At 42.8% G+C, this 25013-nt stretch overlaps 1 protein-coding gene across 1 annotated transcript in view; it reads left to right on the plus strand.

The window, feature by feature from the left end:
• Positions 1 to 10431: 10431 nt before the first annotated feature.
• The window catches only part of LMCD1 (LIM and cysteine rich domains 1), a 67074-nt gene continuing 52492 nt past the window's right edge, over positions 10432 to 25013 (plus strand). The window contains exon 1 of the mRNA XM_045385859.3: positions 10432 to 10589. Within this exon, the coding sequence (XP_045241794.1) occupies positions 10548 to 10589 (42 nt within the window). The 5' untranslated portion in view covers positions 10432 to 10547. The remainder of the gene's footprint in view (positions 10590 to 25013) is intronic.

Raw genomic sequence — 25013 nt, forward strand, 5'->3', positions numbered from 1 at the left:
TGCATGTTTAGTCACAGAATATCCAAACTATGTTTTTAAATTATTACCTGCCTTGTGGGAACAAACTAAAATGGCCATTGAACAACATGCTGACTATCCTATTTTGCTCCTAAAAATCTGTGATTGTGATAAGTGGAACACTTACTTAGTGCCATTTTTTGTCACTAGGGAAGACTTGACTCCCAAATGTAGCCTGAGCAAAATCTTAAATGTCACTGGAAAGAGTTTCTCAGAGAACCAAACATGATAGCTACCTACCTGGCAATTAGAAAATAATTATACAGTACAGCTACCAAGTACCAAACAACTTCTCCATGCCAGGCACTAGCTGCACGCTGTTCATTTCATCTGTGTGCCAGGACTATGAGGTTGGTAGTATTGCCTCCATTTTATAATAGGTGGATTGAGGATCACGGTAAGTAGCCAACCAGGGATTTGAACCAAATTTGTCTGACTCCAAAGCAGGAACTTCTACCCTCTTACAGGTCATACCAGCCCACTGAGATGGGGGGCGGGGGGCACTGCCCACAAAGTGGAATATAATGGTGGAATCAAACTTAAGCAGAGTACCATAGTGCCTAAAACACAGAGGGGAGAAGAGGAGAAGACCTCTCATGCACATGATCCTAGCTTTCTAATAGATTAACTGTCATCATGCGGGAAAGGGAGAGCCTTTCGAATAGATTCCAGAGGCTGGAAAAGCACAGAAGGGTGACAGCCCCAGGAAAGCAGATGTCAGCCCAAGGTAAAGAAGAACCTTCTAACAGTGAGAGCTGTCCAAAAGTACTTGGAACTGGCTGGTAAAAAAAAAAAAAAAAGAAAAAAAAAAAGGAAAAAAAAAAGAGCTGCTTGCCATGGAAAGTATCTAAGCAGAGGGAAGCACACCCTGTTGGGATGCTACAAAGTTGGGGGATACGATACCTTTGAGGTTCCGTCCAGCTCCCAGCCCCTCTGTTTGCTTTGGGAAGATGTTTACTAATCCCCCTTGCCTGCACGCAGCTACTCCCTATTGCAGACATGCATGTAAAAGAATCTTTGCAGAATCAGTCTGACAAGACAGTTTCATCTCCCTGATGATGAAGAAAGCAATATGGGGAACTGTTATTATGAATCCAATTCATGACAAACAAAGAAGAACTAGGTGGACATTAAAAAGGAAGGGAATCTTGGGAGAACTATGGGTGTCACTCTGTGCCAGGAAATGGGTGGGTGCTCTATGCACATCATCTCACTTCAGCTAGATGCCTCCCTCTTGATGCCGGGCTCATCATTTCCATTTAACAGCCAGAACAACCCGGGAGAGAAGTCCATTTGCCTGTGGCCACATAGCTAACAAGTGATGGAGCTAGGGTTCAAACTCAGATATGCCTGACTTGGAAACCCTCACTCTTTCCTCAAAAGTATGCTGCTCAACCCAGTGAGGGGAAGGTGAGACAGGGCACTGAGAGGACAGTAGGCAGGACAGGTAAACTTTGATGGGCAGCAAATGAATAACGAGGCTTCAGCACGGAGTGAGACATAAAGGACTAGGTCAGAGGGACATGCTCGGGCAGATAATTTCATCACTGAGGAAGGGTGAGAAACTGGGAGGAAATGGATCAGGGCAGACATCCCCTCCTTCACAATTGAGTCTAATTTTGGCCTTGAGCCCAAGCTACAGAAATTATTTCCAATCACAAATGATGCAGGTTCATAGACAGGAGTTCAGACACAGGTAACATTCAGAAGCATCTTCACCATTTTTTTTCTAGAAAATGACATGATTTCAACATCCCATGGGGCAATGTTGCCAGGTAACATCATGTTTTCCAGGAGGCATTGGAAAATTAAAATGCCAACATGGCAAACAGAATGGAAAATGTGATAATGGGAAAAATGCTAAGGCTTTAATTATACTGATTTTTATCTCCTCTCTGTCTCTTAAGTTCTCCTGGAGAACACAGGTGCTATAAGACTTCCCTCCTCCACTCACTAATTAGAGATTCCCTGATGGGAACATTCCCAATTTTCCCTATTTACTGGTGGGTAGAATGTTATTCTAAACTGGAATGTTATTCTAAATAGGCCACATAATTAGGTTATTGAGGGTCACCTACAATTAGCCCACAGGTGTTAAGTGATGGGTAGGGAGGAGAGGAAGTGGTTTTTATTTCTATCCCAGGTCCTGTAGCACAGCACAGCTTGGCACATAGTAGTTACCCAAGAAGTGGTCACTGGTATTTTAGCTGTGGTTTTGTCCTTTTTCTCAGTGTTAACTTTGAAGTCTGACCCATGTGGGTTCAATTTCAGGCTCTGCAACCAGCTATGTGACCTTGAAAAAACTACTTAACATCCCCAGGGCTCAGTTTGCTCTTCTGCAAAATGGAGATAAGATCGCCTGACTCAGGAGAGTGTCAGGAGGATTCAGTGAAATTTTGTGTGGCTGGAGCCTGGTAATGTCATGTTGGTGGTAGCTCAGAAACAGCACCTGGTACCAATTATCCTGAGCATGTCCCTCGAAGCTGACAGTTCCCTCTTTGACAGGCTACTGTAAATCCGCAACCCAGCCCCCTGGAAGCTAGTTCACCCCTGCCACTACTCTCCCTTTCCCCCAAGAATCAAAGTGATTCTTAGACTAAGAACTTGAAACTGCTGTATTGCTCCTTAATCCTATTCAACACACTTTCTCAGTGAGTCATAGCGACACCTGATTCCCTGAGGGACACGTAGATAATGACAAGGACTTGGTTATATCCCACTGCAAACTCTACCTTTGGGTCAGCAAATTACAGAGATTCAGCTCAGTAAGAAGGTCCAGCTCAGCAAATTGCTCTAGGTTCCCCACTACCTCACACTCACACCTAATCCCCAAAGAATCAAGAGGAGATTAATGCAACTGGTCCCCCTGGTCCAGGAATCCAGGCCATCAGGTCTCAAACCATACTTTTGCAGACAGCCCCAAATCCACTCCTCACAGCAAGCCCTACTTTTTAGGGGCAATTTTTATTGATAATTATTTTAATGACAATATTTTTCTTGCATCTTCAACTTACAAGTCATTTTTATGTATAGGTATTCCTGAGCATAAGAAGTCCGATGGCTCAGGATTAGATTAGCTGAGGGAAAAGCACAACATAGAAAGTGAAGGAAACCACTCACGAGAAGTGTTTGCCCACTTGTCGCCTCATGGCCCAGTGAGAGGCCCTGGTGCTATTTTCCATGACCCCGTGAAAATATTGATGGTGTTGACTGTTGGCATCACTCGTGTTCTTTGTGTTTCTTTAATAAGGCTGTTCCCATACTTGAAGAGGCCACATTTTTAAAGATGAGGAGACCCTGGCACAAGGGACTCAGTGCCTAAAGTCACTGTCAGTGGCTGAGGAAGAACTCAGCAGTCAGTTTCCTTATGACTCAAGAGCAGCCAACAGATCAATCTAGAAGGCTGCTAAATTTTTGTCTTGTCTTCCCAACACCTCAAACTGGTTTTCCTATTCTAATTCATTTCCAAGTCTTCAATTCAATTATTTTAATTAATCCATATACTAATAGACAAAGATAATATAAAAGAAACATACTGGGCAGACTATATCTGAGCAAGCCATCTAAGGCTGCCCTAGGATCATCTCTCAAACTCACTGTTGTGTCTGCGTGGGTTAGTGTTCTGGCTGGAAACACTCAAAGGGGTAGCTGGAGGGAGTTTAATGAAGGGGTTATTTATAAAGGAGAAGGCGTGATTCAAGGACTCCCCACTGGTTCCCACAACAGTGGGAAGCAGGGACCACCCCTAAGCCTGAAGAGGCCAAGGGAGAGAGCAGTCACCAGACCAATGGGAGCTGTGGCTTTAGGTAGGGAGGATGCCAACTCCTCCAAAACCCTGCCTAGCCCAACAGGGAGGCAGTGGGAGAACAAATACACCCACCCCTGATCTCCTACCTCAGACTGGCTGAATTCAGTGGAAGACAGCAAAGGAGTTCATGGATGGAGTCCAAGGGTCAACTTCCTGGGCACAGAGCTGGAGGAAGAGGGAAGAGAGTGAATCTGAGGGGCACATGGAAAATATCCAGAATAGTTCCCAAAGGCTGGGGGTCCAGTCTCTCCATCCTTGTCCAGGCTATGTCCTCACCCTGAAACCAGGGGTCTTCTGAGCAATCCCAGGGTAAGTTTGGATCCCAACTAGCAACGAGGCCTGGAACAGCTTACTTAACCCAGCAGAGCTTCAGTCTCTCATCTGCAAGTAGGAATAACACACTTTCCCCTGGGGTTTTAAGGATTAAACTTATAAAGCACTAATGGCACATTGGAAATAAAAGGCATGTGTTCACTTCCTTCCAGTTACCCAGAATGGGGGCCTCTCCAATTCTGCTGCCCGAAACAAAAATGATAGAGGCTTGACCACATCCACACACACCCTCAGAAGATGGATAGGCTGGATGTGTCATTAAATAGTACACTAGTTAAATTAAATGTGTAATATGATTAAATCCTCCAGGACCATAGCTAGAGTCATCTCCTAGATGCTAGAATAAGAGAAAATGCTGCTTTAAAAACGAGATACTCAGCTTATGGCACTTAGTACCCCAGGAAAGTATAAGAATCAAGAATCAATTAAATGAAACCTTCATTTAAAAATAGGTACCAAGCTTTTTTACTCCAAGAGAATTAAATCTTTAAAACAGAACCAGGAAAGATGGGGATGATAGTGCATTGGTTTTCTACGCTATGTAACAATACCACTAACTTCACAGAGACGCCAAAGTATCTTGTTCAAGTCACCCAGCTTGCCCCTGTGATGGAGCTAAACATGCAGATTTTCTGGGACTTAGGCATATGTGCCTTCCACTCCCTTATCAATCTGTCAAAGAAGGGAATGACCCCATTGCACCATCAGGTGGGATGTGTGACTGATGTGCAGAGCAAGTTTATCACTTTCCCCCAGTAAATTTTGACAAATTTGAATTGCCAGATGATGGTCAGTCACATTTTTAGCAGAACCAGGATCAAAATGCAGAGCTCCAGAGTCCTGATCTATTGTTATTTTGTAACAGGCACATCTTCCTTGTGTTTCCACTTCCCTTGTCAAAGACTGCAAGGCAAGACACTGTTTGGGACCAACAATTATGTTCTGTTTTTATCCAGATGTTTTAGCCTTATAGGCAAAAACTTTTCTGGTTCTAAGAGATCATCCAAAAATCTGGAAAAAATTAGACAGTTATTCTAAAGTGAAAGTTACCATGAAAATGACAGGAAAGAAACCAAAAACCTTAAGTTGTGAATAATTCACATATATATGGTAAAATGATGGTCCACGTTGATAACAAATTAATGTAGAAGGTTCTTGTATATTTATATTAGTTAATTCAGATATACTGTGTTCCATGGACCATTTCTGTCTACCGATCCTTAAGTGTTAGTTGTGTTCAATGAATACAATATGTAAAAAAAATATATCCAAATAGGATTTGGTTATAATTTAATTTAACTAGTATACTATTTAATGATATAAACAGAACATACTATTCATGTTTTCACATCGAAATAACTTGGGCCCTGCTTGCTACATTGTAATAGTAAAAACATCATTATGAGCCATGATTATTGGGAATTTATGAAGATGTTGGCATGAAACCAAAAGATCTGGGTTCAAAGTCTTTCTAGTTCTGCCCCTTTCTAGCCTTGTGACTCTGACAAAATCACATGTGCCTCCCAGTGCAGTGTTTAGAACACATGGTAGACCATACTGCACCAATTAATTACCAGTTTTTAATTGCTCAGTTTCTCCACCTGAGAGTGAGACATTGTGAGTTACTGGCTAGCTTTCCATTAACGCCTTTTGGTGTCCTTGCTGTGAGTAACACAGTAAATCAGACACTGTCATTCCCCTGCTTAAGACTCTCTATAACTGCTCTGCTCAATATGGTAGCCACCATCCAGATGTGGTTGATGGTAGCTAGATGGAAGCCACCAGCCAGATGTGGTTATTGAGTTATTTGTGACGTGGCTAAACTGAAGACAGATATGCTGTAAGGGTAAAACGCACACCAGATTTCAAAGACAAAGCACAAAAAAAAGTGTAAACCATCTCAATAATTTTTATATTAATCACAGGTGGGAATGACAACATTTTAGTTAAATTGAGTTCAATAAAATATATAATAACTATTTCACCTGTTTCTGATTTTTTTAATATGACTGTTAGAAATTGTCAAATTACACACATGGCTTGCATTGTGTTCCAGTGGGAAAGCACTGATGTCTAACCTCCCACCACTTTCAGAAGAGAATGTAAACTCCTTAGCATGGTTTATAGGGCCCACATGAGCCAGCTCCTGCATGCCTCACCTGAGGCTCCTCATACCATTCTCCCTGTCCCACCACACTGACCTCATGATCCCTCAGACACACCACACTTGCACTCACCTCAGGGTCTCTCCACTCATGACCCCATCCTCCTGGAATGTTCTCTCTATGGGGACTCTACTCACAGCTGACTCATTCTCCTTCATCAGGGCTTAGTTCACACACCACCTGTTCAGCCAGGCCATCCTGGATCCCCTGATCTAAAACGACTGCATCCAATGAATTTCTCCATTTATTTCCTCCTAGGCACTCACTGCCATCCTTCATTACCTTATCTAAATATCTGTCCACTTGTTTAATGCCTGTTCCCCGCTACACACATTAGAATAGAAGCTATATGAGGGGAGGGGCATTTCCTGTCTTATTCACTGTTGCATCCTCAGCTCATGGCCTAACCCACAGTATTTCCCAATTCAATCTTTGTTTGTTTGTTTAATTAATTCATTCATGAATGGTTAAAAGAATACAAAACTCAGAGTCAAAAATCCCAGTTAGGACAAGACCAGTGAAAATGAGGACAACAACACCAGCATCTTAATCCAAGTGCTTCCTGTTTTGCTTATAATTGACCATCTGCAATCATTATGGAAGCAGTGCAGTATAGGTGAAAGGGTGCAATCTGAAGTTAAAAACTCTGAATTTAAATTTCAGCTCTGCCACTTGCCAGCTGTATGACCTTTGATACAGCCCTGGGACTGTTTGGGATTTCTGTTTTCTCTGAGACTGGTTGTCTTGGAGTTCAAGTAAGATTAGGGCTTTGTCAACCAGAGAGCCCCAGAAACAGTTATTAGACCAAGATGTTCTCCAAGGAGAAGGATTCTTTTATTTACCTTGATATCTCTAGCGCCTATCAGAGGGCTTGGCTTATGGCACGTACCCCAAAACTCCTTGATAGATGAATGAATGCTTCTAATAAGCCCCAGTGTCAAAAAGCAATGACCCTTGGAGAAATCAGATCTCTACTCTTTCAACTTGGAAAAGATATCCAATTTTCTTCCAAAGAGAGGTGAAGAGGACCTCAGAGCTAGAGTGAGGCTCAGGTGAAATAATTATATTTCCCTCATTCTCCTAAAAAGTCCCAAGTTGTAATAGTGTGTCCAGGTGTCCGGCTAAGTCTCTGAATACAGGTCCCCTGGAACAAGTGGGTCAAGTGTAAGGTTTAAAGTGTCAAAGTCAGAATCCTCAACTGAGGAGACAGCAACTTCTAGCAGAGAGCGGGGATCCCCTCTCTGCCTACAGCAGGTCTTTTTCCAGAAAGGAGGGAATGAGCCACCCCGAGCAGCAGCTCCTGACACTCGCATTCTGAGAAATTCTGAGAAACAGCTGCAATATCTGCCTCCTTAATTGTACCTGGAGCCAAGGGTAAAAATAAGGAAGGGGAGAGACTCTTGTGGTTGGAGCTATTAATAAATAGTGTTAAAGTTAATAAATTAGTATTATTTCATGGAACAATATTTTTTCAAGATGAGGCAAGGAGGGTGGCTGGGAAGGGAGTGGGAAATGACTTCACTGGGCAGGCTTTTGCCTGGTTTGAAAGGGATAAAGCTTGCCTTTGTTATATTCCTGGCTTCTGTTCCCACAGCTCTAAAATATAAAAGCTTCTGACATGACATCCTGATTTAGCACTATTGTTCCTAGGATTTGCTACTGAAAGGACTATTCATGTGGAAACCTCCTCTCTCAAGCCAGGCTTCTGTTGACCACTGTTTATTTACATACTGGTTTAACATGCAGCCCACCTTGGAAGTTTGGACAAACCAGGCCAGGTGTGCCATTGCGCCATCTCTCCCTATTCTTACCTTGCCTGCTTACTGCATGGAGGTAGAGAGTAGAAGGTTACCAGCGGTTGGGAAGTGGTGGGCTGGGGTGTCAGGGAATTAAGAGAGGTTGGTTAACGGGAACAAACACAGTTTGATAATAAGAAAAAGTCTAGTATTCAATAGCACAGTAGGGTGACTATAGTTAACAACAATGAATTGTATACTTCAAAATAGCTAAAAGAGGCTGGGTGTGGTGGCTCACTCCTGTAATTCCAGCACTCTGGGATGTTGAGATAGGAGGATCACTTGAGGTCAGGAGTTCAAGACCAGCCTGGCCAACATGGTGAAACTCTGTCTCTACTAAAAATACAAAAATGAGCCAGGTATGATGGCTCATGCCTGTAGTCCCAGCTTCTTGGGAAGCCAAGGTGGGAGAATCCCTTGAACCTGGGAGGCGGAGGTTACAGTGAGCCAAGATCGTGCTGCTGCACTCCAGCCTGGGCAACAGCGCAAGACTCTGTCTCAAAAAAAAAAAAAAAAAAAAAAAAAGCTAAAAGTGATTCGACATGTCCCTAATACGAGGAAATAATAAATGTTCAAGGTGATGGAAATCCTAAACACCCTGACTTGATCATTACACATTGTAAGCATGTATCAAAATATCACATGTACGATCATTACATATCAATTAAAAAATATATAAAAGCCAGAACCCAACCTCTATTCATTTGCCAAATGTGTACTGAGCCTATATCACATGCTAGGTACTTGAGGATACAGCTGGGAGCAAACAAGGCAAAAATCAATTATAGCAGAAATCTGTGAAAGAAGAAATAGGTCAACCCTCATCTTGGAAAAGAAAAGCCACAAATAGAAAGCCCTTTCCAGGAATGTGTAATGAAAAGTCACAATTCAGGATCCCTGGCCGAGATTTGGGATGACTGGAGACAATGATAAGAACTAAATTGGAGGAGGCTTTCAAAAGGAAAAAGCCTCCAGCAAGAGACAGCCCCCAGAATGGGAACTGCAGCCTCCCCCTCTCAGCAAATCCCTCCCGAACGGTGTACTTCGGAACCACTGTTCAGTCTCTGTGCAACCGAGTTTTATTTTAGCCCACAGGAGCCCTGGTTTCTAGCAGGGGGCACTGCAAAGAGGCGTTACAGGCCGAACCCCTCACAACAGAGACGGCAGTATTCTCTCTAGGATAAAAAGGGCTTGTGTTTAATCCTCTGTCAGGGCAGGGGGAAATGCCTCTGGGAATCCAAGTTTGTGGAACCAGCTCAGCAAAGAGATGTGGCTTTATGGGCAAACAACATGACATAGAGAGAGGAACCTGGCCAATTCTGTCTTATAAGAGTAGTTATGTTATGTGTTGCAAGGACTCCACATTCCACGGATTTGTGAACTCAGATGGAATCTTGTTTGTCCAGGCCTGCATGGCCCCATTTATCTAAAAATTACTAACTTACCAGTGTATAGTTTACAATCCTGTGCCGCCCCCCCCAAGCCCCACCCCCATGAGCTCTCTCTGTCTCTTACTCTCAGTCTCTCAGGTTAAAGCCTTGCTCAAGAGTTCAGCTGTGGACCAGTAATTCTCTCTGATTATTTCCTCATCTATCGTCTTAGAGTCATAATAATAATCATACCTGAGATAATATAAGCATACAACAAGACAATATGTCCTTAGGAGCATCTCTAAGATCAGGACAGTGATTTCTTGCTCATGGAATAGAGAGGATTTATGTTAAAGCAAGTTATGAGAAAGCAGTTTAATACTTTACAAATGTTAAGTTAAAAAAAATTCATAACTCGCTGAATCTTTTCTCCTCTGGGTACTGGAGAACTCGCCCAGGTTTGGGAAAAGTTAGCCAGCTCCTGCAAAACACCTCCTCCCTCGGCCCTCCCCGCGCCCCCTACGACCAGGCAGAAAGGGTGGGAAGGGGAGCACAGCTCAACATTTATTTCTGGATCCAGCTCACTAAAAATACCTCGGCCCTCCTGTTTGATCACTCTCCCTTTTGACCTGAATGGATCGCGGGAGCCGCGCCGTCCGCCCCACCCTCGGCCCGTTGCCCTTTAAAGGAAAAGGGCGTGGGGACGGATTCCTGCCGCTCGAGGGATAGAAGCGAACCGGGCACTCAGGGGCCGCGGCCATGCTGACGTCAGGGCAGCCAGCGCTCCGCTACGCTAGCGGCCACAGTGCAGAAACCTTCCGTCAGGGACAGCCTCGCGCTGCGATTGGCTGGCCTCGCGCGAGCGCCTGCGCGGAGTGGCTGGCGAGGTTTTAGAGGGAGTCCCGCTCTCCAATTAAAGCGGCCCAGCTGCGCCTGGCTGCGCATAGAGCTCCCTCCCAGGCCCGCGAACTTGGCCATTCAGCCGCCGCTGTCCCCGCTGCGCGCCCTCGCGCCTCTGCCTGAGAAGCCAGGCGCTGTTCCTCCACCCCAGAAGAGGATGGCAAAGGTGGCTAAGGACCTCAACCCAGGAGTTAAAAAGGTGAGCGGAAAGCTGTCTGTATTTACCCAGACTCATTCTTTTTCTTGTTTCCCCTTCCCATCTGTTCTCGGAAACTTCCCAAAAGGTAATGAGAAGGAAACTCTTTACATTCCAAAACTGCATGGAAAACAAATAGTTGGGGATACATGTTTGAGCTAACAGGCACACACATCCCAAACCCATTGTTGTGTAAAATATTTGCAAAGGGTCTTATGTCTTTGGTGATGCTAGTTAAAATTTAATATTTAATTAAGATGAAACATATATATATAAAATCTTATGGTCTGTAAAGGAAAAACCCCTAGCTTCCTCACTCCCTGTCCTCAGGTGGCTGAAGTAAGGGTTGAGGGCATGTAATATTTACTCATAGTCTCCCTTTTGCTATTATCCCAGTGTTTTGTGTGTTTTCCCCAGTACACACACACACACACAGACACACACACGCACAGTTTCTTTAGTTGGTGATGTTGGCAGTGGCAGCAGTTCCAGCATAAGGGAACTGATTTCTGTCCCCAGGGTCTGCACGTTTCCCTTTCAAGAAGGGCTGGCCCGGAGCCCAGAAGGTCACGGGTAAACTCCTTCACAGGAGCCTGCGGCTGTGCCTATAGCTCCAATATCATTTGTTGCTTACCTGAATGCAGCTGGGAGAGGGCACAGGCTGGAGACTTAGAGAACATGTGAATGGGAAGGGAACAGAGAGACAACCTAGGCTTTACAGATGGGGAAACTGAGGCCTGGAGTCACAGAGAGTTGGTTCTAGCAGGCAGCTGACTGTAAGGAAAGCCCTAGGTATCCAGACTCAGTTCCTGCCACTTTTTAACTGCACAGTATTCACCAAGTCACTTTTCTGAGCCTCAGTTTCCTTGTCTCTGATGTGGGGATGACAGACCTAACCTCCCTCAGGGCAGTGGTAGCAGGGATATTGACACTGTGAGTTAATTTCCCAAAGCAGTAGTTGTTAAACTCTGATTTCACAGGATTTAGTCTTGCAGGGCAAAGTCTTCCTTAAACATCTGCCATTAACCTGCAGGATAGAATGAGAGGGGGAAGAAAAAAGACTGTGAGAATCAAACTAAAGACACAAACAGCCACTTAGAGGCACAGCATTCACCATCTAATCTATAGCTGTGATCTTTTATAGACAATTTGCCCAGACCCTATCACAGAGTCCAGTGGATCCTTCTAAATGGGTATACCAAGTCACATTGAATCTGGGCATTTCTCTGGAATGTATCATGCCTCATTGCATTTGCCAAGCTATTTGCAGAATCAAGTCATTTCCCTTTCTACAGAAATTACCATAATACTTTAGACTCTTAGAAGATACCTATTAATCTCTACCTAGTAGTGAGTTATGCATGCAATGCTCTTATTTCTCTATACATTTTTCTGGACTCCTTGAGGACGAACCTGTCTTGTTCATCCCTGTTCGAACATAGCACACCATGCCACACAGCAGGACTCAAAAACGTATGAGTGAGCCACGAGAATGTCTGTCCAGCTAAGACCACACTGTTTGCATAGGCTTCATTTTATGCATTATTTTTTAACTTGTACCATTGATATTTGTGTGTCTGAACTGCCTCCCCAAGTTCAGACACAGAATAGTTCCAGGCTAACGGTGGCAGAGTTCCATTGTCCTCTGGAAAGTGAAATGATTCTGAGTATTTTTAACATAAGCTGGTTTATGGTTACTGTATGAGGTGAGATGAGGTATATGGAGACTCCCCCTCCTCACTGCAGTCCTGGGTTGCCACTTGGAGGAAGCCTTGTTTTTATTTTCCTTTGCATAGGGGAGTGTGATTATCCTGATTAGAGGTGGAACATGTTCTCCTTCTTGTCACCCCCTAGTGCCAACTTCCTTGGCCTGCAAAGGGTTTGTTTTCCATTTAGATCCAATTACAGGCTTAGAGAAAGAATGTGGTGGGTAGAGATGAAAGGGCAGATATTTTTTTACCTCTTGGGACTGCGACAATCAGGAGGAAGATCACCATTTTGTAGGTTAACCAATGCCTTCAACTCAAAATGTGGAGGGGAGGGAAGAGAACCGACAAGCTCCTCTTGCTGAACTGAATGTCACAGAAGTGATTAAGTACTACGTGATATCAGCAACATGCTGAAAAGTTTTTACTGCATATTTATTTTTTAAATCTGTAACAGTGGGGGGGAGGTTTATAACATTTGGCTTCAGGATGCATAATCACACTTAGACATTTTGAAACAATTTCATAGACTCTTAGAGCTACAAGGGGCCTATTTACAAAATGAGAAATGGCATACAGGCTCTTTCCATTGCCCTACCCCCAAGGGGGTTGGGGCAGGAATCCCCACCAACTGGATAGTCATAAAAAGATCTTCAGCAGAGAGCACAAAATCTAAAAACTGGAGTAGACTTAAAGATCATCTCACCAACCCCAGGCAGGCTAGGGAAAGAGACTCACTAGGGGCCACATACATACATCATGGCAGACCTTACAAGTTCCCCAACTTCTCTCTTTCTTTCTAAGTAAAATGCTACCACTGGCTGCTCTTGAACCATCTTTTTTTTTTCTGTTAGGATAGAGAAGGTTTCCTAGCCCAGACAGTTCCCTGAAAATGGTGAAATCGCCAACATGTCTTAATAACAAAGGGCCTTGAAGGCCAAATGCCATTTTTCTGGGTGAAATCAATCTCAACTATGGATTTGTTCTTGTTGATTAAGGAAGCAAATTATTAGTGTAGGCTTTGGCTTCAGATCTGGGTTAAGTCCCAGCTCCACCACTTACTAGCTGTGTGCTCTTGGGCAAGCTAATTAACTCTGAGTCTGTATCCTCACCTCATTTGAAAGTTGAAGAAACAGTAACAACATCTACCTGCCAAGGTGGCTGTGATAATTAAGTGAGATGATGTACATAAAAGGCTCAGCATATGAGCACTCAAAGTTAGCCATGGCTGTCCTTGGTGGTGGCAGTACATTTCAGTGGGTGCATGGATGCTGAAAGGAGTCTTTTGGCAAATGAAGGACACTTTTATTTATAACTGTCCCCATCTGAAGAGCACCCAGCTTGCACTCAGCTGAACCTAAGCCATTGCTCAGCTTTGACAAGCTAAGACAATGACCAAATGCTGTTGCCTTCATTCTCACCCAATGGATGCAAAATCTGCTTACATGGAATAGTCTTCCCTTCCGAATGTGGATTGCCAGTTATTGAGCATTTCACTTTGGAGTTATATAATGTTGGGCCTGGAAGGGGAATTGGAGCTCCTTACTTTTTAGATAAGGAAACTGAGGCCCAGAGGGATCAAGCTCCTTGTCAGAAGTTGCAAAGAAAATGTACTGAAGCCTATTAGGTTCTGCAAGAATACAGACCCCTTGACTCTCAAGGAGCCATCTGTAGGAATTTAGAAGGGATTAGAAGAAAGAGAGCTAGGAGCCTGTTCATAGTTGACTGTGCAGTCACCAGTGGGCTGGCTCCACAGGGAGCCAATTAGAAATTCTCACCCCTCAACAAAATGCCCACGGGGCGTTAAATGATGGTAATTCTAAGTGCATTGCCAGGTCCACCTGGATGTCTCTCTCCATGCTTCTCTACGTCACATCCCTCTTGGCTTTCCTGTCCTTCAGGCTAGGCCTTCCCTCTGTACTCAGCCCTTCCTGCTTTCACCTCCACTTCCTGCAGTGTGCAAAACTACTGGCACATCACCCGGGTGAGCTGATCCAATGTAAACACGGCTCCTCGAGAATTGTCGTTGGCTCCCTCAATCTTAAAAACATATTAAACTGTCACTTAAAGACTTTAATAGCCAAGACATTGGAGACATGCCCATAGGTGTATAAGCAACTTGGCCCAAAACAGAGCCTTATTTTTTAAAAACAGAAATAAATTATCCAAGTCCCTTTTAAAGGCTCTCTAAAAACAGATGCTGAAACCATTACTTTGTAAATTGAAGATTTTTGTCCTAACCTGCAGGTGTGTCTGACTATGTGGAGTTGGGGGCTGACAGTTGACTTTCACCAATGTATCTGCCACTGTGGTAGTGGGAGGCAGGGAGGAGCTTCATCAGATTATCTTCAGGCTTTAATCTAAGCCATCTCAGCTCCAAGGCTAGGAATTTGCTCAGAGCTTACCAACACTCCTACGAGTTGGAAAGTGGAAAAATGACTTTGGCATTCCCCTCTGAGGATGCTTGGTTTGATCCTTTCTTCATGCAACTGACCAAAGGTGACAAGGATGAAAAAAGAATAGGCTGAAATCAGCAAAGGCTGGGGACCAGGAAGGAGGGGCTGCGCACAGGCTTTTGTGTGTGTCTTTCCTTCTGCCCTTACGCAGGCCACTTCCCAAGAGGAAAAGGTAAAGAGTAGAGAAGTAAGGGAATAGTTCCTCTCACAATCCTCTAGAGCCGAGAGGGCTCCAGGAGAAGTATTCGATTTGACTTTAGGAAGGCAAATCGTCCTTTCTTTTCAACTTCACATTCAAAATAGCTTGTGTGTCTCATAAAGTGGAGATTTGCCATGATAAGTAACAGACCTTGAGAGCTCTTATCTCCCGACCATTCATCCAACACCATTTAAATCTTTATTTTAAGAACAGATTTCTGGCAGGGGCGTGAGTCATTATAATAACTGCAGGCATTTACTCACTGGGTGACTTTGGACAGGTCACCTTTCCTAGGAAGTGGCAGAATTTGGGTAACAACCAGGGTTCTTTCTGCCTCCAGCCCACTGACCTTTCCTTTACACCAGACCATCTCCCAAATAACAAATGATTATGAAAAAATAGGCTTAAAACTTCGTTCCACTGAAAGCAGAATTGTGAAGCAGCTTTTCAGGACATCCAAAATGAAGAGCCAGCTGTTGCTCTTGAAGAACCTTCGTTTAGAAATATCCTCACATCCCCTACCATTTGATAAGAGGAAGAGTATTTGCCCAGCTGCTACTATCTCACCAGGTGCAGGGCCACCAGCTACTTTTGCAGGACTCCTTCAAGATCACAACATTTCCTTAACTCCACATGGAACAATTGGTGTGTCCCAAACCATTCTTGAATGTTTACACAGAGCAATAGCGTAGATCTGCAAAAGCTCTAGAAAATGCTCTCTATAAAACTTTTATAGAAAGAGTTACATATGAAGTGAGTCTCCTATGTCCACCAAGGCTCCTTTAGTGGCTGAAACACAAATTTAGTATCTAATCCTGTATATTTGATGCAGAAATTGTGTTTTCACAAAAACAGAAGTGACAAATCAATTACCGTGCTTTGTGAAACTCCCAGATCAACTCCTTGTCTCATATCTGCTCTTTTGTATGAGAAGCAAACCCTTTTACTTTTTTTTCTCAGAAAAGAGAAAGGAATATGTTCTTGCTTTTATTACCTATTTGGATTCTTGCCTCCTAAGAGACTTATTCTCTGTTAGGACAGGCCAGTTTGGGGCTAGGCAAAAGAGAGGAAGGAAAGACGTCTCTAAGGGTCCAGAGATGATTGACATTTTCTTGTGTGTTAGCTCTTTAGCTTCAAGGACTACCATGCAAAGATATTTGTGTCCTTTTTTACACATGAGTAAGACTAAGAGTTTAAAATGACTTGCCTAAGGTCACGTGATGACAGATTAAGAACTCAAACTCAGGCCTCTCTGACTCTAAAACTTTAGTTCTTTTTACTCTACAAGAAACAGAAGGCATTCATAGAAAGCAGAAATCTGGTGTGGAGGGACTATGATTATTACTGTGACTTTCATACACAGATCAATTTCTTCCAGCCCACTGAACTCATTGATAGTCTGGTTCAGAATCTTCCCAGCATTTGCAAAATGTTGCCAGGCATCTGCATCTCTTCGATAGCTCTTGGTCACCACCAGGAGTATATTGTTACCCACACCAAATCAGAGCCATTTCCTAGGTATAGAATAAAGACTTTCTTGATTTCTCCTGGTTTTCCAGAAGGCTAATGGACATCTCCCAGCAAAAGACTAGTAGAGAGACCTTTTAAAGAATAATACATATTATCCTAATACTCTAAAATAATCCTAGAGACCTTGTCCCAGAGCTTTCAGGAAACTCTGGCCTGGAGATAAGGTTGGCCTTGACATGCACATTTCTACATGTCTGGTCAGCCTGACCCATGGCCTACCCAATAATATGTAAATCATGACCGAGCCAAACATGGCCTGGGCCTCCACCAGGAGACATGCTTTAAAAGGAAGTGTAATTGCTAAGGGAGAATAAACAAAGGCTCCATTTGGCAAGTAACTCTGTTGAAGGACAAAGGAGTGCCAGTGTCCAACTCAAGGCGGCTGTTTCAAATCCACATGCTTTGTGTATAGGTTTTGTCTCCTCCTCCTGTTTAAAAAATATTGAGTCCTTTGTAAAATTTATCTTTGGAGACAAATGCTAATGAGACATTGTCTAAAAGAGCTGAGCAGAATCTTGTTATCTGCTCATTCAACCCCTTCATGTCACAAATGGGACAGGGGGAGAAACGGCATATCTGAAATTTACAAAGAAAAAAATGGCATATCTGAAATTTACATAAGAAATGGCATACCTGAAATTTACAAACTTACATTTACTTGAGTGGTGCCACAACCAAGATACATTGACTCTCAGCGTCTTTTATGAATGAAGGAGAAAAGAGTGTCTGCTGTATTCTGTCACTTCCACATCCAGAGTGTCCCAGTTTTGTGTCAACCTCATACCCTGAAACTCAGAAGTTCAGGTGGACATTTTGACTGTGAACTTAGCTTTGGCCACAAGGTCCAAAAGCCACTTCGAGGAGCCATTAAACACACAGCATTTGCAAGCACAAAGATCTAGGTGTGACCTGCAGTTCTTCAATTTGCCAGGTCTGCAAACTTTGCCAAGTTAATGATCCTCTCTGGACCTCTGGTTCTTCATTTGATAAAGATAGCTAACCATAGTTCTACATTAAACAATAGTTTAATGAGGTAAAGTGCATAAAGTGCCTGGATACATAATATACCCTTGATAAACATTTTCTCTTGCTCTTATGGGTATCCCCTCTCATCAGCAAGATGCAAAAATCCCATAGGTTATTAACTATTGGAATGTGGAAGACCAAATTCAGTTTACCTACATCACATGGGGCTTGTAAGCTCTCAGACTGCAGGACCTTCTCTTTGTAGTTAAACTTGGACCTAGCCATAAATATGCTCAGGCCACATCACATTGCAAAATCATGAGAATAGCCACAATTCATCTTGGGTGTTTCCACAGCAGCCCTCCCCTGTTCCATTACCCCATTACCGGTCTTTCCTTCCAATGTCTTGCTTATAAGATAGGGCAACAGTCACTCATTTCTTTATATAACAAATATTTATTTAGCATCTGTTATGTGCCGGCCACTGTGCTAAGTGCTGAATACATGACAATGAATAGAAAAGCTTTGATCCCTGCCAAGTAAACTTGAGTCTGGTGGAATTTATTTTTCATAAGGCAGGAGACAGGTCAAATAATGTCAGTGTTCTGTGAGTCTTTGTGTTCCTTGACCTCTCCCCTCCCCAACACACCCACATACCTCTCCTTCCTTTTCCAACCTCCCTTTCCACCCTCAGATTTTCCAGGACACATACCTTCAGAGCCACATCTCAACTCTGATCATCCCTACAGTGTAACAGTAGAAAGAGTGTGGTAGTTCTCCCAGTTGTCACATTTTAAACAGGGCCTTTGGGAAGAAACCACCAGAGGCACTGAGTGAAAAGGAGTCTGAGGCAAGGGGGACTATTGGCAGCTCTCAGATCCCACCAGCAGCCAGTGGTCTCTCAGCCTTCCTACAGCGATGTGGTGGTAGGCCAGTTGTCTTTGCTCAGCATATGTTTGCTCAGCATATGTTTTCAGAGGCAGCTGAACATTTAGATTGTATTTTGCATAGTATTGATGTCAAGGACACCAAAGGGCAGGAGTATAGGGAAAGGGCTCTTGGCTGGCTAATGACCTCATAAGAAACCTGCCCTTAGAAGAGAGCATCTATTTGGGCTATATGACTCAGTGGCGTTTCTAGGTACTGATTCATGAGGCTGACCATCCAGGTGACTGACCCGGGCAATCTGCTGGCTGAAAGAGGTGGAAGGAAAGTAGATCCCAGCTCTGCCCTCATCCTGGAGGAGAGCCACCCCTCCTACCACGGCACGCGGGTGCTCCCCACCCCAACCCTGGGTCAGTGGCCAGCCAGTCTCCTTGTTAAGAGGATCTGACTCTAATGTGGGGAGAGGTCAGCATCTGGGGGCTTCTTATTTTAGAGGAAGTATAAGAGAGAGATGTTTTGAAATCTTATTAGTGGATAGAGGGGAGGCTTTTAACCTAGGATCTATAGATAGAATTGAGGGTGTCAGGGAACTTAAATTAGGAAAAGTATTGCATTTTTTATCCCTAACCTATAACTGAAATTTAGCATTTCTCACTGCTATGAATAATGATAAATACCCTAGAAGTTTAGCAGCCCCTATGCCTTTCATACCAATGGAAAGCAGGTATTTTTATATCACATTACAGCTGAGATAGATCCTCATCCTACCATTTATACTAATCCCTGCTCTGAAATAACCATAATTATACCCACTGCTAGATCATATTCATTAACTTAGTAAAGGCACATCTGTTACTAAGTCACAAATTTGTTTTTATATATTGATACTATCTCAGTAATGTTGGTTTTCTTTGCATTTTTATCTTATGCATTTAAGACATTGTCCTAAGAGATATTCTCATGTCAGATAAACAAAGAACCTAAAAATATAAAGACTCTTTCCACATCAAGCTAAGGCATTAGCAGCATTGCACCACACACACACACACACACACACACACACACAAATATACACATATAAGCATAAACATGTAAGCACACATGTACAGCTATAGTGGATTGAGGTCTGAGGCTCTTGGAGTAAACAAACTCAATTCAAATTCCAACTCTGCCACTCATTTCCTATTACCTCGAACAAGGCATGTTAGTTCTGAGCCTCAGTTTCTTCATCAATAAAAGGGGCCTAAAAGTTATTGTACTCATAACAATCATCTAAGCTCTTGGCACAGTACTTGACATATAAGGAATGTGTGTTAAACACAAGGCATCCTCACCATTAAGAGAGCTAATGAAGGTGAAATGGTAAAGAGAATAAAAACATTACTTTGTTGAAGCTTTTTAAACTAACCTTTGATTTGGCTAACTCTAAGAATTTATTTTGTCCAAACACGTATTACACAAATATTATATGCCAGGGACTGAGCTGGGAAACGGAGAAATAAAAGGAGAGGAATTTTAAAATCTGATGGTCTCAGAAAAGGAACAGCCTAATCAAATCATCAAAGAATCATGGCAGTGCCTAAAGACCTTGATCGGGGTACATGTGTGGGACTGAGAGAGATCAGAAGAGGAAATATTTAATCTTACCTGGGGAGGTCAAGAAAGGCTTCCCAAAGAGGGGACATTTGAGCTGAGCGTTGAAAGACGAGGATGAATGAGCTGTTAGGATCAGGCCACAGTCCAGTTTTATACCTTCCACATCTGACACCCATATTTTCCATTCTATTCAATTTCCAACTTGGGGAATATCACCCATCTTGGACTGTGGAGAAATACATTCCACTGTATTCATCCAGCCACAAATGCACATCTTTTATCTTCTCATCTGAGAACCTGTTCCTCTTCCTCTCAAGCAAAACCCATTGGGGTGACAGGATAGCAAGGCCTGTCAGGCTGCACGTAGAAAACTTCTCATGGTAGTGACTTGAGGCTCTCCCAAGCCCTGCAATGGAGATCCAGAAAACTCCTCCTGGTTGAGTTTGAATTTTTGCAGGAAGATACAGGTTTGTGTTTTGACAGCAGGAAAAAAAGGTAACCAAATATATGCAATATATATGGAAAGAAAGGAACACACACGTGTGTGCACACACATATACGTCTGTGAGATCCAGCACATGGCACATGTGAGCAGAACATGAAAACACCGTTCAGAGCACCATAGCATGTGTGTGCACCCTGAGCTTCACTCTGAAGCCATTTAATAACAAGAGGAAAAGAAATCGCAAGTAGGACTTTTTGATGAACTGTGAGGAAGCAAAACAGCGTTCTGAAATATGGGAACTTGGTTAACAAGATCTGGAATCTTGCATCAAAACAATTTCTTTCACACAGTTTTTACTTTGATTTCTGACTTGGTCTGAAAATGTGAGTTCCTTCTTGCCGTGTGTTAGAGCAGGTGATGCATTGAAATGAAACACACATGGCTTAGATATCTCAGTGCCGCTAAGATGATTGTCCTTGATTTTTGTCAGTTGTACATGGTACATTAAACAGAGAAAAATAAAATCCCAGATGATTCCTTGGCAATTATCTGAAAAATAACATTATGGTGATCATCCCTGCATTTGCAAGGACATGAAGAAAGGGCAAGGCTTGGTGGAACAGCTTTGTTTCCTCTAATCTGTCCTCCTACGGAGCCAACAGACCTCAGTAGCCCATGGGGAAGATACAACCCTGTAATGAGATTCCCAGCTAATTAAAATGGCTGTCATCACCCACCTTGCACATTTCCATGAGCCCAGCCCAGAAATTGGACCATCACAGGGGAAATCATCCTATATTTATTTGAATAATGTTTGTACTCTATATTTCAGCAATTAAAATTAACTTTTAAGAAGTAAGAAGAGGCTTAGGGATTCTCTAGGTCAACTGCCTTCTTTAACAGATGAGGAAACAGACCCAGCAAGGCCAGATGACTTGCTTGAAGTCACAGAGCTAGTTAGTGGGAGAGGTAGGATTAGAATTCAAGGTACTATAGCCTTTCAAGTTCAGAAAGACTTTTAAAAACTGTGTTGTGTAGAACCACTTCCACATAAACATGAGATGAGCTGGGCAGCCAGTTGCTGTCAGAATACCACTGTGGAACACTCACACCTCCTGAAGATGTCTAATTTTTTAAACTTCTCTAATTATTGGAAAGCTCTTTGTTATTTTGAGCTAAAATTTCTCTCTATGTAACTTCTCCTTACTGGTTTTCTTTATTTCCTTGGCAGATTCAAGGAGGTAATGGCCATTTTTTTTCTGAAGTCCCAGTCCCAGTTAACCTACTAAGTCCTACATATTGGTCAGGATGAAGGTCAGAGCATCTGTATTTTGGGTTTCTTCCTACCTTCAGGGAGACCTGGTGTCAGTTCTTAGCGGAGTGAGATGGCCAGCAGACATCCCCCAAGGTTTGTCTGGGGATCCGTCTTGTTACTTGTGCCAGCTCCTCCACCTGGCTAGGATAGTTCCCTCCCCTGGCCTCACTCAGGTAGGGAAGCCCTTCTGTGCCACCAGCTATCCTGTTTCTTGCAAGAGGATTTTTAATGTGGGAAATCATGGCAAGAAAGAGGTGCTAGGCAGCATTAAAGCACCAAGAGAACTCCAAACCCATGTCATAAACACTCAAGAAAAATCAGCACTGTTCTACATGCATACATGCATAGCACCTGACTTTCAAAGAGAAAAGGAAGAGAAGGATGTATACAAAATCAAAGAAGGCTAAGGAGGCAAAGAGGAAATGCTTGATAAATAGAGGTAATATCCAAAACTTTTAAAAAATAGTTTGTAAAGTTGTCATCACTTATTACTCTGTGGAATGCTAGAACAGTACGAGGGTAATCAAATTTTGCATGCTTGTATCTTTTCCTCTGGAGGCAGTACTCAATAAATAACTATGAAGGCTGGCCATCAAAATGAACTTGCTTTCATGAAAAGATACCACTAAGAAAGTGAAAGGCAATCCACAGAAATAAAATATTTGCAGTATTTATATATACTGATCCCCAGACAAACCCTGGGGCATGTCTGCTGCCATCTCACTCCACTAAGAGCTGACACCAGGTCTCCCTGAAAGTGGGAAGAAACCCAAGAAATAGACACTCTGACCTTCATTTTGAATATTTATTTGTGTGTGTGTATATATATTTGTGTATATAGATAGATGATAGATAGATGATAAATAGATGATAGATAGATAGATAGATAGATAGATAGATAGATAGATAGATAGATAGATCTGGGTTGTACTCAGAATATATAAATAACTTCTACAAATCAATTTAAAAATCCAATTTTTAAAAAACAGGTGAAGACTTGAATAAGCATGTCACAAAAGAAGATGTCTGAATAGCTAAAAGTATAGGAAAACATGTTCAACATCATTATTCATTATAGAAAAACAAATGCACAATGAGACAATGTCACATACCCTGCAGAATGGTAAAATTAAATACTAACAGGACAGAGTGCTGGAGAGGATGTGGAGCAACTGGAACTCACAGACGTTGCCAGGGAGAATATAAAATTATACAACCACCGTGGAAAGCTGTCTGGTAGTATCTAAAAAGTTAAATATATATCCACTTTGTATTCCAACAGTTACACTTCTAGGTATATGTCCAAAAGAAAGGATCACGGATGTTCACAAAAAATCTTGGGCAAGAATATTTGGAGCCATGTTATTCATTACAGACCCAACCTGGAAATATTTCAAATCTCCGTCAACAGGAGAATGGATAAACCAATCGTTTTATATTTATAAAACAGAATATCTAACATATGTAACAATATGGGTAATTTTAAACCTGTTAGACAGAAAAATAAACCAGACACAAAGGAATACACACCATGTAATTTCATTTTTACGATGTTCAGAAACAAGCAAAACTAATCAACAGTGATAGAAATCAGAATAATGACCACCTTTATAAGAAGAGGTGTTTACTGAGTAGAAAGGGGCCTGAAGGAACCTTCTGGGCCACTGAAAATATTCTACATGTTTATCTAGATGATGGTCACATGGGATATACATATAAAGTAATCGAGCAAATACTGGAGATTGGTGCATTTTTACTGCATGTAAGTTTTCCTTTGGAGTACTATTAGATAATAATAGAGACAGTATTTGATAAACAGTTGGAAAGTGATATGTATCCAGGCAGCAGACCAATGTGAGGGCAAAGCATGAAGAGTGAGTTCCTGCCGCAGCCCCCTGGAGGTGTCACGTTAAGGGAGAACTTTGTCTCTAGGAGCTGCCACCGGAACCCTTTCAAATCTTGCCATTGAACTTAGCCTGGCATCCAGGTTTCTATGCGATGGGTCCCTTTTCAGCCACATCTTCTACTACAACATTCTGCTGCCCCAGGCAGACCTGTCACTCATTCCCTGAACATACTTTTTCTTCCTTGTGGGCATGCTGAGAGAGTTTCCTCCTCCGTGGTCCCAAATCCCACCCCTTCCTCAGTGCCTTCCTCCATAAAACCATCAGTTCTGACTAAGTTCGCTGTCCTGTGAACTCCTAGTGTGGACTTACTCTCCCGCTGCACGCACGTTTAATTTTCTGAATGGCCCTGAAGCATCTGCAGTGACTGTCTTGCCTGCCTAACTTTGGCACCGTCATATCCTGTTTATGCTGAAATTCTCCATGTTATGCTCCTTGAGAACAGAGACATTCCCTCTTCCCCTTTGGGTGTACCCTGGAACGGTGGCACATGTTAAGGGCTCAGTGATATTAATGGATAGAAAAAGGAGTGGGATGGAATTGGGAAATAGGAGACAGAAGGAAAGACATCAAAAGAGATAAGAGCAGCTTTGTTCTCCTTTCTGACAGGGACAAGGAATTCTGAGAGGTTAGAAAGAAGGAAAGAGACCCTAAGAGCAGAGGATACAAAAACTAAACAGCTGTGGAATAGAGGAGGGCAGGCCATTAACCTATTCAATCTCCCCTCAGTGTGGTCCCTTCCCATTCTGCACCAAGATCAGAACTGGCAAAGTAGAAGTGGGCGGGGGGAATGGGTAGGAGACTGCCTGGTAGTGTTTAGGAGGAATCTTAAGATGGAAAGGAAATGAAAATGAGAGAAACTGGGGAAGGCAGTGCACCAAACCAGACCCTGAATTTTTGTATGCTTTCAAGTTTTATTCTCCTTCTTTAAGCTTGTCTACAGAAAGATGGGCTTTAGGATGGTGAACAAGCCAGGCCTTGATTCATTTCCCCTTTTCAAACAACTAACTTGAACCTTCATCTGAACCTCGAGGCTCTCTCTTTCTGGATGGACTTCTCTTGAGAACAAACTCCAATTATTTCCATGGTCTGGGGAAGCGGTTGGCCTGGATCACGGAACAACAGCAGCTGCATCTCAGGAGGCTTGGCCCTCCTGAGAGACAAGAGCTGGAGGGACGACTGAAAACTGGCTGAAATTTAGTGCAAACCTCTTATAACTCAGACAGCTATCTACTTTAAGTTTGTAGTCCTTGATGAATATTTATACCAAACTAGGGCCAGTGGAAAAGTTCCATCTGCGTGGATTTTAAGAGTTTTGCCTTTCCTCAGCCACGTTGACCAAACTCAGGAAAGTGGCGGAATCATTGCCAAGTACATGCTCTTTGAAGTGCAAGAAATTCTGAGAAGGCCTTGAATTCATCATAT

Source organism: Macaca fascicularis, chromosome 2 (genome assembly GCF_037993035.2).
Source record: "Macaca fascicularis isolate 582-1 chromosome 2, T2T-MFA8v1.1".
Taxonomy (NCBI): Eukaryota; Metazoa; Chordata; class Mammalia; order Primates; family Cercopithecidae; genus Macaca; species Macaca fascicularis.